The 15302-nt window shown below is 56.2% G+C and overlaps 2 protein-coding genes across 6 annotated transcripts in view; one reads left to right on the forward strand and one right to left on the reverse strand.

Annotated features, from left to right (window-relative positions):
- Positions 1 to 5103, forward strand: part of KDM1A (lysine demethylase 1A) — a gene marked incomplete at its 5' end in the record, with an annotated part of 54815 nt that extends 49712 nt beyond the window's left edge. For all 5 annotated transcript variants that reach the window (XM_084241518.1, XM_084241519.1, XM_084241520.1 and 2 more), the window contains 5 exons: positions 689 to 876; positions 1244 to 1358; positions 3149 to 3276; positions 3850 to 3996; positions 4780 to 5103. In XM_084241518.1, coding sequence (XP_084097644.1) covers positions 689 to 876; positions 1244 to 1358; positions 3149 to 3276; positions 3850 to 3996; positions 4780 to 4965 — 764 coding nt within the window. In that variant the 3' untranslated portion in view covers positions 4966 to 5103. The remainder of the gene's footprint in view (positions 1 to 688; positions 877 to 1243; positions 1359 to 3148; positions 3277 to 3849; positions 3997 to 4779) is intronic.
- Positions 5104 to 10469: 5366 nt separating this feature from the next.
- On the reverse strand, positions 10470 to 15022 carry LUZP1 (leucine zipper protein 1; the record flags this gene model as incomplete). Its single annotated transcript, XM_084242590.1, has 2 exons — positions 10470 to 10622; positions 12035 to 15022. 2 exons carry the CDS (start codon positions 15020 to 15022, stop codon positions 10470 to 10472), a joined length of 3141 nt encoding a protein of 1046 aa, XP_084098716.1.
- Positions 15023 to 15302: the final 280 nt, after the last annotated feature.

Below are 15302 nucleotides of genomic sequence, written 5' to 3' on the forward strand. Positions count from 1 at the left end.
GATGGCGTAGCGAAGGTCTGTGACTTTGAGCAGGCATTTTGCAGGCAGGAGAACAACACTGAAAATAGTGTTTGTGTTACTGTCCCTAGAAAATAGGCGTGTAATGAACTCTCATAGTTAGAGATATTTATATGTATTTTGAAACTACATAATAGGTGTTCATTGAAAAAAATCAAACACAAATGAGGAAAAATAAAATAAATTTATTTCCAGTGCCCTTTTTGTGGCCCCCTTTGAGCACATTCCTGTCCTGATGAGCTCAATGTCACAGCCCATCTAAGGCGCGCCCGCTCCATCCGCAGGGCTTGGAGCCGCACACTCGCTGGTGTCCACTCCTCTGGGCCCTTAGCGAGCACCTAACCCCAGCGGAGAGGGAAGGAATGGGTTCTGTTGGACATTTCACTCTTAATTTTGGTCTGTTTCCTTAGTAATGTTAAATAAGAAAGGTCTTTTCATGAGTTCAGAAGGTCCCTGTTGTAGCAGGAAGATAGGATGGTGTGATCTGATCTTGACTAATAGGGTTTAAGTCCCTACGCGGTGGCTTGGATAAGTTACGTGACCTCTGACGCTGTTTAGTGCTATAAAAAATGAATAGAACCAACTTGAGAGACTTCTGCTACGAATTACCTGAGATACTTGTGTAGCTCCGTAATGCCCTACAGCCCGTCCCTCTCGCCGCCCTCCCTAGGATGCGAAGTGATCGCTGTGAATACTCGGTCCACAAGCCAAACCTTTATTTACAAATGCGATGCAGTTCTCTGCACCCTACCCTTGGGTGTGTTGAAGCAGCAGCCGCCAGCTGTTCAGTTCGTGCCACCTCTTCCTGAGTGGAAAACATCTGCAGTGCAAAGGATGGGATTTGGCAACCTTAACAAGGTAACTTACCTGGGGCGACTGTGCACACCCGTTGCCCTCCATGCAGGGAGAAGAGAAGCGCCTGCCTTTTTGTACATTTTGCTCTGTTCTCTGGTGTCGGGGGAGGCCTGTCAGTGCATTCACCAGTACCTACTATATAAATGCAGTAGGATTTCGTCTCCTAGAATTTGCAAACCCGAGCCTGCACGGAGTCCTATAAATGTCTTACTTGGGACAACTTTTAAGAGGGATTTCTAGGCGTCTGTTGAGAGTAGAAGAGACTTTAATAAGGCCTCAGGAAAAAGTACTTCCCGCTGAGGCACAACTGTACTTACAGCCCTGTTCTCTGAGCCATGTCCCCAGCTCACCTGCTCCTTTTTCACGACAGGTGGTGTTGTGTTTTGACCGGGTGTTCTGGGATCCAAGTGTCAATTTGTTTGGGCATGTTGGCAGTACAACTGCCAGCAGGGGTGAGCTCTTCCTCTTCTGGAACCTCTACAAAGGTAAGTGCTTTCTAGTTTTAATCTTTTTCATATCCTTATAGCAGTTTTCTGATTTTTCTCAAACATATGTCTTAACTTTTTGTTAATTCAGCCATTCCTGAAAGCCTTTACAGGTGCTGGGGATATGACCAAAAAGTGCCTGATCAAAGAGCTCACCTCCTAGATAGGGAGGGCAAAAGAAAACATGAAAATGATGATGAACCATTCAGAAGGGACAAACCCAGGGGGGCTTCCTGGAAGGGAAAACTTGAATTCCTTATTCTCAGACTTTAGTATCTGACTTGCTACAGAATTTTTTTTTTTTATAGACGCATGTTTTTATTTATTTATTTATTATATTTGTTTGGTTTGTTTTGTTTATACATGCACTGGGTATAGTCAGAAACGCGGGAGGGTGAGAGAATTCACCGGAGCCAGAATGGGGAGCAGAGCAGGCAGAAGGACTGAAGTACACTGCTGAGGGGAGCAGCGGGTGGCAGGAGAGGTCTGCGCACCATGTGGGATCCTCCTCCGGTGGCCGGGGAGCAGCCGGGGATCGAACCGGCGCCGCAGAGGCCGCGGGCAGCTTCGCAACCCAGCGCTCAACCGCTGCGCCACCGGGGAGGCCCGCTACAGAATTTTTGATTACTCCCCTAAGAATATTTTTCTCAAATTCCTAGCTCCTGTCTTCAAATATGTTCAGATCAGGCTTTCTCCCATGCAGCATGGCCTTAACTCACAGCTCTGTCCATCCTCAGTCAGGGCCACGGAGGCGGCACTTTGTTCCTGCGCACATTGCTCCTAACAACGGCCAGTGCTCGTCCCTTTCCTCATCCAGGCCATCAAGTCCTGTTTCAGCTGCACTGTCTCTCAGACTGTTTACTTCTCTTCCACTCTCTGTCCAAGCCACTCCCCTCCCCTTTCCCTGTTCAGTGATCATTAACCACAAACTGCTGTCCCTGCTTCTTTTGATGGCTGTCCACTATCACAGCCATAAACGCCTGCCTAATCTAGCCCTTCTCTACTTTGTCTGCTTCCTCATTGTCTGCACCCCCCAACACCTGCCATTGTGGCCTGCTTACCCCTTCCACTTCTTAGAATCCAGGCACACTTGTCTGCTCTCCAAGAATTCTGGAATGCACCAAGCTATTTTTTTCTTCAGGGCCTCTGCATGTCCTGTGTCTGGGGTGCTTTCATTTTCTTCTCTTCCTCCCAACACGGCATGCTCTAGCCAGCCTGCAGGGTCTTGGCCTCTAAATGTCACTATCTCAGGGAGATGTTCCAAGACACATACCCTCACTGCCTCAAATCAAAATCAAGTCTCTATCGTTTTCTCTGCATCCTGTTTTTCTTCATAGCTTTTCATCAATTAGGTGTTTTATCAGTTAATAATTATCTGATCTACAGAGTAGCTAATCTGGTTCATAGCTGTTATGCCCCCAGGCATCTACTGCTGTATCTGCCGCATCCACCTATTACATTGATAGTCACCAAATGGGTGGTCCTGGGAGTCAGACCCCCCTTGGAGGGTTCTGGGGTCACTAGGAGGATGTAGTCCTTGTCAGGGAGTGCGCTAAGGTTGTCAGGGCTAATTCTGTTCCTATCGGGTTGTTTGTTAGTTTTGTTAGGGAGGGCTAAAATTTTCTTAAGACTGCCGTGTCCCACAGTTATAAGCAGCATTGTCTCGGTCACGAGTGGCGCGTGTCTATCCACTGTCAGCAGATTTCAGAGCACCCGGACGACGTGAGGCCCAAAAGGGGGGGGTTCTTGAGAAAATGTGTAGGACAACACTGTCCTTCGTGTTTCCCTAGCTCCAATACTATTGGCACTCGTGGCAGGAGAAGCTGCTGGAATCATGGAAAATATCAGTGACGATGTGATCGTGGGCCGATGCCTGGCCATTCTCAAAGGGATTTTTGGTAGCAGTGCAGTGCCACAGGTGAGTGCACGGGGGGGGGGGGGGGGGGGGGGTGTCCTAGGAGTCAGACTCAAGCTGAATGTGGTGTGTCCTGCGCCGTTGAAGCCCCCAGTGCGTAAGGCTCTTTGTTCCATTTCTCCTCTTGTCTGTGGCTCTGTTTGTGGAGTCATGCTGCTCCCTCAGACAAAGTGGCCAAAGTCTCTCAGGAAGTCTGAAGAGAATCTCTTGGCACATTTTTTTATTGTTGAGGCCCGCTGAAACATTTTCAGACCCTCTGATTTCATCAAGGGTGGCTCATGAACGCTTCATAGGAATTTGTAGAAGAGACTACAGGTCAGACGGCCTAGGTAGCGCTCTGGATTCGCAGACACAAGAGCAGCATGGAGACTTCTATGCCGATGATGACATTTTTCGTCAGTGAATTTTAGAGCAGCAGCTTTCATTACGTAGAAGGCTAACTCGCGTCTGTTGCGCCTCCCCCCTACTCCCCCCCGCCCCTTGTATCCCCACTCACCAACGCCTTTCCACCTTTCAGAGGACTGGTTCATCCTTGGCGTCCAGTAATGGCTTCTGTTTGTGGTTTTTTTCCTATAGCCCAAAGAAACTGTGGTGTCTCGCTGGCGTGCTGATCCCTGGGCCCGGGGCTCCTATTCTTATGTAGCTGCAGGGTCATCTGGAAACGACTACGATTTAATGGCTCAGCCCATCACTCCTGGCCCCTCTATTCCAGGTGCCCCCCAGGTGAGAAACTGGCAAAGTGCTCATGGGCTTATTTTGGAAGAGGCCGGGATCTCAGGGTGCTGCTGCTGTCCCTAGATTTTAGTTTTAGCCTTGAGATTGGTTCAGAGAACCCCACAGCAACAGGGAAGGTTACTTAGATCTGATTTTTCACATTCTGGCTTTGTAAATTTAGGCAATCTGTTCAGAATGGAAAAGTAAAAACCAGTTTTTCCTTAATTTGTTTTTTTTTAATCCCTGAAAAAAATAAACCACAAGCATTTTAAATTTAACTCCAGCTTGTAAAATGGTCGACAGGCTCCTAACTAGGAGGGACCTTTGGGGCATGAAATAACCACGGGCCCTTACTTGGCTGAGGCCAGACCCTGTTCCAGAGAACAGTAAGGGCTCCTCAGGCCTCAGTGGCAAGGCCTGCCTTGAGCTGAAAGGTAAAACTTTCTAAGTGAGAACAAATGCAGTCTGGTCAGAGCAGACAGGAAGCCCCAGTAGATGCAGCCTCAGAAAAAGGGTGCCCTAGAGCTGGGTGTCCCCAGGTTGGTGATGAGCGCGGGTACAGTTCAACATCACCCTTGACCTGAGGCTGGGCTGAGTGTTCCCATTTCTGCTAGTGTCAGTTCTACAAAAATGCCCGCTACAGGAAAACCCTTTTTGGTAGGATGATGAACTAGTGGTTTGAGGGGTCAGCCTTCAAAGGCCAACAGGAATTGGCAGTTCAAATACAAAAATAAAGGCACAGAAGGTGTATTTGCTACCTACCTGCTTTGTTTTTCCCTTTTTCTGAAACAGCCAATTCCACGACTCTTCTTTGCTGGAGAACATACAATCCGGAACTACCCAGCCACAGTTCACGGTGCTCTGCTGAGCGGGCTGCGAGAAGCAGGAAGGATCGCAGACCAGTTCTTGGGAGCCATGTATACCCTGCCTCGCCAGGCCACACCAAGTGTCCCTGCGCAGCAGTCCCCAAGCATGTGAGACCAAGGTCTAAGGGGAGAGGCCCGCGTGCGTCCTTTGCTGTGCAAGCAAAGCTCTTCTAGCAATACTAGCCTCCACTGGGCCGCGCCGGCACCGGGGTCTCCACCAGCTGCGGGAGCTCATCCTGGTGAATGGCGGAGGACGGTGTCTGCTTTGAGTGACTTAGAGCTAGGGAGACACTAGCCCGTTAGCGTGGAAGTCTGTGCTCTTCGTGAAGACTGAGGCAAGTGAGCGCTGCGAGAGAACATGTCTCTTGGTGTGTGGTGGTCTTTTTATATTTGAGAATAAAACTTCATATAAAATTAGACCTGTCTTTCGTGGTTTTCCTTTGGGATTCAGGTTGTATACTAGATGGGTGTCACGTCTTTGGAAAGGCCCATTTCCCCATGCTTCAAGGAGGAGAGAGTGGTCTGACAGAAGCAGTGGGCTCCCCGGCTCCCTGGCTAGATTCCCCCCTGGGCTGAGGGCGGTGTGCTAAGGACCTGAAGCCGCAGATCAGTCATGAGGATATCGGGAAACTAAAATTCACGAGATGAAACACTATACTCTAGGCCTCTGGAGGCCCGTTCAGCTCTCATGCCCATTCTCCCTGCACGAGCGGTGGAACTTTCTACTCCTGGCCTAGGTACTACATTCATCTCCTTGCCTTTTGTAGCTTCCAGTGGCCGCCTGTGTCCCATGGCTCGTGGCTGTCTTCTGCCTTCAGAGGTTTCCTCAGTCCCTGCTGCCGCCACCACAGCTGCTGCTCCTGTTCTGCTGCCGTCGCCCATCGTAAGGATACTTGTGATTGTATTTCGGTCTCATCCAAATCCTTTCTCCATCTCAAAATCCTCAGTCACATCTGCAAAGTCACATTTTGCTACAAAAGTAAAAACATCTCACAAGGGGACAGTACCTCATCATTCCCAAGGGCCCCCAACAGACTAGGCTACTGCACTAGTGTGTGCGAGCGACCCTATTCTGGAAATCAGATCTCACTGTGTGTCAGCTACGCCCTACAGTCAACCTACATGAAGTTTTCTTAAGATTTAAGGGACGGGGCCTTCCCGGTAGTGCAGCGGGTTGAGCGCTGCACTGTGAAGCTGTTGGCAGCCTCCGCAGCGCGGGTTCAATTCCTGCCCGGCCAGGAAGCAACCCACATGGCGCAGCAGACCTCTCCCACCTCACCCGCTGCTCCCCCCCCACCCCAGCAGTGTATTTCCGTCAATCCGCCTGTTCTGCTCCCCGCTCTGTCTCTGGTGAATTCTCTCACCCACCTGCTCCTCTGGCCTGCACCCCAGTGCTTGTATAAGTAAGTCTTTTTTAAAAAATTAAAAATTAAAAAAAAAAAATTAAAAAAAAGATTTAAGGGGCATGTTCTATTGGTCTGACCGGGAGGTAAGGATGGAAAGGACCCTGTCCTTAGTCCAGAGTGACTGGCAGCAGTGGGGCCTCCACCAGGATGGGCAAGGGGTGTAAGCCACCCCGTAACCCGTCTGCGAACCCCAGCTCGGCTCTTGTACATCGTTACCTTGGGGGAGGGGCTGGGGTGTGTCCGATTCAAGTTAGGGACTTTTCATCAATGGCCTGGGCAGCGTGGGTTTCAGTTTGGGGTTTTTTTGGTAACAAGAAGACGAGCCTGAAAATAAAATGTGGCTATGAAATCGCCGCTGTGATTCTAACGCAGATGGTCACGTGGGTTCTGGACGTGTCCTTTTCCGAGCCTCGGCTACGGTTCCAGCCCCCACAGCCCCAGGGACTGGCCGAGTATGTCATTAACTACGCCGCACGCAGAGCGGAGAGCAACACGACGGCACCACACGCACACGGTCCATGGAAACTAGGGAGCTTTATTGATAATGTGTGCTGCAGAGCCGACAGCATCGGCGCCAGAGGATACATGCAGTCAGGCAGCCCCCGCTATACACATGCACCCAAGGGCCCTGAGTCCCTGCTCATGGCTTCGCCCTGGTTTCCAGCAACAGGCTCTGGCCTCCTTGGTCCCAGGCTCGGAGCAGGAACGCAGAAGCCGCTGCGCCAGACTCCGAGAGGCAGGCGCGAGGCCAGAGCACCTGCCTGAGTGAGCAGGCGTGGACTAACAGATACTGACCCCCGCCGGGGGGCTACAATGCAGTAACAGTTGGAGGGCTTCCTCCCTAGCCCTCACTATCTTTAAAATACAAAAAATAGACTTTATTCTCTTAAAAATACATTCCATTCAATACATGTTCTGAGCTGTGAAGCAGCAGGAAAAGAGGGCCCCTTTCTCTGACCTTGGCTGTGAGGCCTGGAGGAAAACCCCGTGCCCCAGCCGGGGTGGTCAAAAGACAATCCTGAAAAGCAGCTCCTCCGCAGCAGTCCTGTCAGCAACCAACCCTGCACCAGCAAAGGCAGCGCGGGACCCAGAGGCCGCGCCCCTCCTTCCTTCACCGGGAAGCATGGCGGCACTTGGCACGACCTACTAAACACGAAGAACCAGAACTGCCCCGGGACGACCCTTCAAGATCAATACAGACCCCCACAGACCCCGGCAGAGGGGAATAATTTATGTGCAAGCTTGCCTGCGGCCGAGGGTGGCGTCCCCGGCCCCACTGCGAATCCCTTTAACCCACGCTGTAAGCGCGTCGCCCAGCCAAGGCAGAAACAGCCACAGCTTTGCTCACCATCCCTGCAGCTTTCTCGGTGGTTCTTTGTATCCGAGTGGCAAGAGAAGGGCGACAGCAGGTGGAAGAGACCAGCGCCCAGCATTTAGCCGGCTCTACTCCCTCCAGCCAAGCAGCTCTGGAGACCGGGTTTCCCAGGCTCACTAAGAAGCCCCCGTAACCATACACCTGCCAGGAAAACTGGAGCTTAGAGCCAAGCTGCAGAAGAGGCTTGTCAAACAGTGGGTGTGTTGGTTGGGACAGCAGGTATATTTGGCTTAATTAGGCAACTATTCCATTACCACGTCTCCCCTTTATTTGGAAGTTTCCTCCAGGACCCCGACGGTGAGGCCTGGGTCCAGACGGTCACATCAAGGTTGCTCTTCGGAAACGCATCTTCCGACTTTGGAACTTGAAAGCCAGCCTTGCCAGCCGTCCGCGGCTGAGAGGACCTGCACCTCCAGCCTTCACTTGCTATCACAAATAGTATTTTCTGCAATGCTGAGGATGTTCAAAAATAAAATCTACTTTACAGCGGTAACAGGAAGTGTGCAGATTAAGGAAACAAAATATCCTGAAGTAACTGTTACAATCAAACCCTATTGCACTCAGACTTTTAAGGTCACGGTCCCAGCAGGAAGGCACCACAGCCGCCGCCCCCCCCCCACCACCCCCCCCCCGCCACAGGGCATTCTGGGTAGCGGCAGATGTTGGTGCTGCTGAAATGTGGAAAGATGCAGACTTTGGCACCAGGAGCTACAGCACCGGAGTCCAGGGCTCCAGAGCCCAAAGACCAGAATTGTTGGCGAGATCTTGCAGGCATGGCTTGGTGTCCAGTTTCCACCGGCAGAGCAGAGCCCCGGGCTCAGGTTCCTATAGCCTCAGTTGACCACCACAGCGGTCAGTTTCCTTTGGACTCTCAGGGCTGCCAACCAGTGAAGAAGAATGGCAGGGAGGCTCCAAGGGAGGGCTTGCAGCCTGAAGCAAGCTAGTGTCTGGTCAGCGACCCAGGAGAAGCAGCAGGAAGAGGTCTTGCAAAGAGGTTCTCAAGTGGAACATCTGAGGCAGGGGTGTGGAGAATGCACTTAGATTGATTAAATTCCAGAAGAGGAATATGAGCAAAGCATTCCTGTCCCTGAAAGTAAGGTAGGAGCGCCCCAGCCCTCCAACAGGGCTGCCCGGTCTGATGCAGACGAGGCTGGACGCCGGTCCCCGCTGAGCACACAGAGAAGGCGGCTGGAGCAGCAGAGGAGGGGGGAGGACAGGCCCTCGCGTGGCCCCTGGCAGGGAGCCAGGAAAGCCTGGGGTGTCGGGCCAGGTTGGTGCCAGAAGGGCTACAGAGACATCTAACTTACCCCCCCCCCTTGTTTTATAGACTGGAAAACCGAAAATAGGTCCAGAAGAACAATCGAGGCAGCAGAGAAGACACACTCCCCAAGCCTGTGTGGACAGCGTCTTCCAAAAGGGATGATCACCCCTCACGGGGCTGTGGAGGCGAAGCATCAGAATGCCAAGCTCAGGGCCCCCAGAGACCATCCACCTCAAAGGACCCCTCTTACAGACCAACTGGCCCCAAAGGACGGCACGCCCACGCCCGGACAGCCAGGAGTAAAATTCACGACAATTCCGCTTTCTCGACTAACGCGCGCTCAGCACGAAGGCAACGAATCTGCCTCCCGAAGGCAGCTTTGACAGCGGGTCCCTCCGAATCGAGAGACTGCTGGGCAGAGATGAAAGCACTGCCAAGAACACACGGTTCTTTCGGCTTCCCCAGAGGATCAGTGTAAGGAAACTACCGACGTGCAGTCATGTGACTTCCTGAAAGGTTTGCTCCTGCGGAGTTCTGCGCACCCGGGCCCGCGGCGGGCATGCAGGGCGCGCTCTTCCGCCAGTGCCATCGGCAGAGACTCTGGGGACGCCTGGGCCTGCCTCGTAGGGATGCATCAGCCTGGTAAAGTGCGACGCCTCCCCGTGGGGGACGAAGGAGGGGGAGCAAAGCCATGCCTCCCGGAGCTATTGCTCTGTGGAGTGAGTAAAGGGGAAAAGGCTTCGGCCCGCCCGCCGGCCCCTGCTGCATTGGGCCCCGCTGAGTCTGGGCCGTTCCTAAGGTGGAAACGGTGAAGTAAATGAGCCTGAGTCTCAGCCACAGGAGAGGAGCAGCACCGTCTGCCCGGGGAGTGAACAGGAGGTGCGCCCCTGCTCTGGTGAGCAGAGAGCTGGGGTGGGGGAGGAATGACGTCATTCCAATAGGTGGGTACCCGTGTGCCCTGCCCCTAGGGAGCAATGGTCAGCCGGGGCCCAGGCCAGAGATGCTTCGACCCAGAGGGCAGTCCCATAATCCCTAGAGGCAGCACAGATCTCTTCTGTTTAAAACAAACAAACAAAAACCACCAGGAACTCAACAGGAGAAGGAATGGAGGCCCGAGAGGCGTCTGAGAGTTCGCGAGTCTTAGCGGGCAATGAAGAGTGAGCTGGATGCAGTGAGGAGACTAAAACACCAGAACATCAGCCAGAGAGGGGGCTGCCCTTGACACAAACACCCCCACCAAGGAGCAGAAAAGAGCTTTCAGCTGCGCTCTGGTGGGGACACAAAGTGTCTCTGTATCTTGCCCCATGTGGGGGCCAGCGTGGTCCGTCCTACCCTGGGGACAAGGGCAAGGCGAGGACTCGTGTGTCGGGGAAGGCTGGGCGCAGGTGACTCTCCAGCTGCAGTCTCAGCCCCTCTGGCCAACTGGCCGGACGCCCTGAGCCCCGCCGAGCTCCCTGCCACAGTCTCCAGGCCGAGGCTCGGTGTCCACATGGTCAACTGGCCTGGGTCCACGGGGCGGGAAGGCGGAAGAGTGGAGAAGCAGGGGCGGGGGAGCAGCGACCTCACCGGCTGGCTCAGTTTTCCTCAGCACAAGGCCTGCTGGGCCGTGACCACTCCTCGGCTCGTCTCCCCGGCTCTGGCAGCCCCTGCCTCGCGGGCAGGTCGGGCTGATCCAGGGAATTGTGCGATCGCCTGCAGACCCCGGGCGCGCAGTCCTCGCCTTCCTCCTGTGCCGACAGATGACAAGCGTGAGTGGTGGAGGACAGGGGGGCAGACACCCTCACTCCTACAGTGGGTCCTCCCCCACTAGGCAGAGGGACGTTGCAGCCCAGACAGGCCACAGCCTCACTGCACGGGCCAAAAAAAGCTCCCTGGGACCCAGGGCAGACCGGGAGCTGCAGCACCTGCGGGGAGCACCCAGGGCGGACTGGGAGCCGCACGGGGCCAGGTCTGGGATGGGGGCGCGGGCGTGGCATCCCAAGCGGGAGGCGGCCGTTCTGCGCACACAGGCCCGTGCTCCTCAGCGGAGCGCGGCGGGCAGGGGGCAGAGAGGGCTGCTGAAGACTCCGTGCTACTTCCCAGCCACAAGCCACCGAAAAGCTCACGCCTTCCCTTTCCGTCGCAGCCGGCCCTCACCCCGTGTCGCTCAGGTGTCCCCGTGTTCTCAGCCCCTCCCCGAATTCTACCTCCCTCCTCTCTCTGGTCCCGGCCCTCCCAGATGCACATCAAAGGTCACGGGGGCAGCGAGAGTCGGGCTGGCAGGACAGAGCGAGCCCTGGATTTCAAGGTAAGAATCCTGGGTTCAAATCTCAGCTCTTCCAGCAGCAATTCACTGGGGTGGTCTCGGGTCAGGCACTGTGACCCTAGATTTCCACATCTGGCATACGGGGCTGTTGCCCTAGGGCTGCAGGAGAGACAGAAAGGCAGGGCGGTGACAGGGCTTTCCAGGTTAACAGTCACCTGCCTTTTAACGGGAGGAGTAACAGCCCTATCCGCGGCGTCTTTTATCGCCACAGACTCCACCTGACAGACCCTCCTGGGCTTCCCCTTCCGATGCTGTCTCCTAACAGTCCAGACTCAGGCAGCTGGCCCTGGCTCACCCATCCCGTGAGGCACCGCAGAGGGGGCCGGTGCTGCCCGCCGCCCCCTGAGGACACGCAGGGCCGGAATGGTGCCGGGGGCACAGGCTTGGAAAACAGGTCAGGGCTGCCACAGCCCCAGGGGCTGACCCGCAGCGAGAACTCAGGCACCGGGCTCCCACCTGCTGCCCAGAGAGCACAGCGGGGCCCGGTCCTCCTGGAACGTCCTAGCAGCTATCGCTGGTGCTGGTGCCCGCAATGCTCCGCGAGCGCGAGCTCGGAGCCGGCTCTCCTGCGTGGGCTTCACACAGGCCGGCAAGGGGAGAGGCAAACCGGGAGGGGGAATTCGGAAATTCACGCCGCTCCCTGCCCAACGCCTCCTCCAAGGCCCTTTCTTCCTCCAGGCCCAAGTCCGCACCTCCACGGCCCTCTCAGCTACCCGCCGTGTCTGCCTGGGCTTCCCCGCTCCCCGGTTCCCGCGATCCCGGGTCACACAAGCCAGGGCAGCGGGGAGAAGAGGAGAAGAGACAGGAGAGGAAGCGGGAAGAGAGGGGGCTCACCGCGCCCGCCGAGTGGTTCCAGGCTGCACCCGCGGCGGCGTCTCCCGCGCGCTTCCGACGCGTGAGCACCTCCGACACCGTGAGGCTGCTCTGGGTCCTCCTGGAGGCCGGCTCGGGGGGGCCGCCTGCCTCCCCTGCCCTCCGGGCCGCCCTGGGCGGCTCCAGGTCTGAACAGTCTGTGGCCGACCTCTGGGTGTAGGCATGGGTGGCCTCCACGTGTCTGCCCACTCGGCTCGGGGGGTCTTCCAGGGAGTCCAAGTCCCGCCTGCTCTTCCAGGCGTTCCGCACGGTGACGTGCCTGGCGTCGGACGAGCTCACCTCCAAAGGGGCGCCGTGGCTTTTCCACCTGTGCGTGTCCGCGGCGGGCGCGTGGCTGTTCCGCTCCACGGGGTCCGACGGCTTGATGATGATGCTGCTCCGAGACACCACCGTCTCGGGCCTGCTCTTCAGGGGCCCGTCCCCCCCTCTCTCAGCCTCTGTGAACTGCAGGGTGATGTCGTGCTTGTGGATGGAGAGCTCGAAGGGGGAGCTGACGTGGTTGCCAAGCGGCGGGAGCTCGGGGGCCCCCACCTGGATGTTGCTGGTGGAGGTGTGTCTCTCCCGAGGGGCCTCGGCCGGGGGGGCCCTGGGGGCGCCACTGTCGGAGGGGTAGAAGGTGATGCTGCTCATCACTTTGTTGGTTCCTGCTTTGGGGGTGGGCTTCTGCTTCTCCAGCGTGGCCTCGGTCCCGGAGCCCCCCATGATTTTCTTCACATCCTTGTCGATGATGACGGGCTTGATGACGGCTCTGGACCGCAAGGCCTCCCTGGGGCTGAAGGGCCGGTGGCTCTTGCCCCCTGCGCCGCTGGTCTCCGGGAACTCGGCCACGCTGGCGGCGGCCCTGGCGGGCTTCACAGATTCATTTTCTGTCCCAGCATCTTTATCGTTTTCAAACAGGGAGGTTCGAAGTCCCCCCCGCGGCTTGGCCTTTTCTCTGGAGCTGGGCGGCTGTCTGGGCTCCGATTCCGGGGTGATGGTGGTGTTCACCAGCTTGGCGGTGACGAGAGACGCCGTGTCCATGTCGTCCTCTGAGTCTGGCTTCTCTCGGCCACCGCACTTGATGACGCGGCACCTCAGCGCCTCATGCGTGCCGCTGTCCTCCACCACTGCCACCAGCTGGTCAGCGCCTTCTTTACTGGGCGCAGAAAAGCCCTGGGGGATGTTCTCCTGGCTCTTGGCGCCGTAAGGATACTTGGATAAAAGTGGAGCCTTGGAGTTCAAGGAAGTGGCATCGGCCTCTGGGCCGTTGGCGGCCCTTTTGCCCTTAGAGAGCCCTTCTGAGGGGCACCTTCGAGATGAGGCCGAAGCCGCGGTGGCCTTGGCACTGCCAGAGTCTGCAGCCTGCCCCCCACTGCCCGGCACCTGGCCCCTCTTGCCAAAGAGGGCCTCTGAGGAGGTGTCATTGGTTTTGTCCACTCGCCCCAAAACGTCGCTGGGCAGAGCTCCGTGGGCCGCATCATTAAACGTCCGCGACGCCTTCTCTACTTTTCCCTTCAGCCCGCTCTCGGCGCCTGGCTTGGGCGTCCCCTTCCAAGCTTTGTTGTGCTCCTGCGCGGCTGGCGGGTAGCGGCTCAGCACCGACGGCTGCTCCCTGGCCTTCTTGCCCTCGCCCTGGGAGGGGCCCCTGGCCTCCTGCGCCGCGGGGTCGACGCCCAGGGCCTTGGCTGCCCGCCTGCCGGGGAAGCTGGGGGAGGACAGCTGCCGGTGGCTCAGGGCATAGTTGTCGCTGCTGAGCAGCTCCCGGTGGCGGTGCCGCTCCCGCCGGTGCTGGGGGGACTGCTCCCGCGGCGAGTTCCTGGACGCCGGCGCCTCGTGGCCCCTGAACTTAGTCCTCTCTGGCCGGCCCTTGCCAGCCAGGAGAGCGTCTTCCCCTTCCACCTCCCCGTTCTCCAGCTCCTTCTGTTTCTTGATCTGCAGCTTGATCTCCTCCAGCTGGCTGGCTAGCAGCTTGTTTTTGTTTTGTTCAGTGAGGTAATTATCCTGAAGGTCGTTGTTTTTGGCCCGCATTTTCTTCAGCTCTTCTTCCAAAGACTCGAAATGTTTGATCTGCGTCTTAAGTTTCTCAATCTCTTGGTTGAGGTCTTTGACTTTGTTGTCCTCGTGGTTTCGGTTCTTTTCGTTTTCCGACCTGTTTCTCGCTTCATTCTCCACCTGCTTGAAGTAGTCCAGCGTGCCCTTGCGCCGGGACTCCCTGCAGGGCAGGGCGGGGGAGAGGCCGTCCTCGATGCGCAGGTCATTCCTCTCCAGGTTGGACGTGTTCCTCACGTGGTCGCGGTGTGTCTTCCTGTTCTGCTCCAGCTTCTGAGTGAGCTCTTTGATCAGCTTCTCATTCTCTTTCTCCTTCTCATTCAAGTATTTCCTCTCGCTTACGAAGCTCAACGTTAAGGACTTGAGCTTCTCCAGCTCTGACACCAAACTCTGCTCGGTTTTATCCAGGCGGTCCTCGGAAGATTCCAGCTCCTTCACTTTGACCCTGAGCGTTTCCAGCTCAGAGGAGATCTTCTTGGTCAGATTTCGCTCCTCGTTGAGGCTTAAACAGAGCTGGGTGCAGTCGTTCTTGCTTCTGCTGAAGGCCTCCTCCAGGGTCTCCAGCTCAGTCATCCGCTTCTGAAGCCGCTCGATCTCGGATTTCAGCTCCCGAGTGAGGTTTTCCTCCTCTTCCAATTTCTCCTTCATCAGCTGGCACAGGTCCTCGGCTCTCTTAATCTCCTCGTCTTTGCCTTCGATCCTCAGCACTCGCTGGCGCAGCACCTCGATCTCGGCCAGCATGCTGGAGTTGCTGCCTTCCGCCTGGATCACCTTGTCCTGGAGATCCAGGAGCTCATCCTCGGCCTTCTGGAGGTTCTTGGTGGCTTCCTCCAGCTCATCCAGGCGGCGGCTGAGGCTCTGTAACTTAAACCGCAGGTGGCGGCTGGAGGCAGCATCCTTATAGCCTGTGAAGTCGGCCATCTCTACTGCCAGCCTGCGAGGGCTCCCAGTGGCATCCGCTTCCGCTCAAGGGGGTGAGGACTGGTTACCTTTCTCGTGGCATCCACAACCTTCTCTGGCAGCTGGAGACCATCATCTGTCTAGAGGAGGAAGCAGAAAGCATGTCAGCCAGTAAACCAAACACCTGCACTTCAGCCCCAGTGATAAAGCGCTCCCGCAGGTAACCCTGAGCCTAGGACAGAGCAGGAGCTCAGCCGGAATGAATTCAAATGAGCCTGCAGGAGAACACTGGTCCCTCAGG

This window comes from Talpa europaea (genome assembly GCF_964194135.1).
Source record: "Talpa europaea genome assembly, chromosome: 9".
Taxonomy (NCBI): domain Eukaryota; kingdom Metazoa; phylum Chordata; class Mammalia; order Eulipotyphla; family Talpidae; genus Talpa; species Talpa europaea.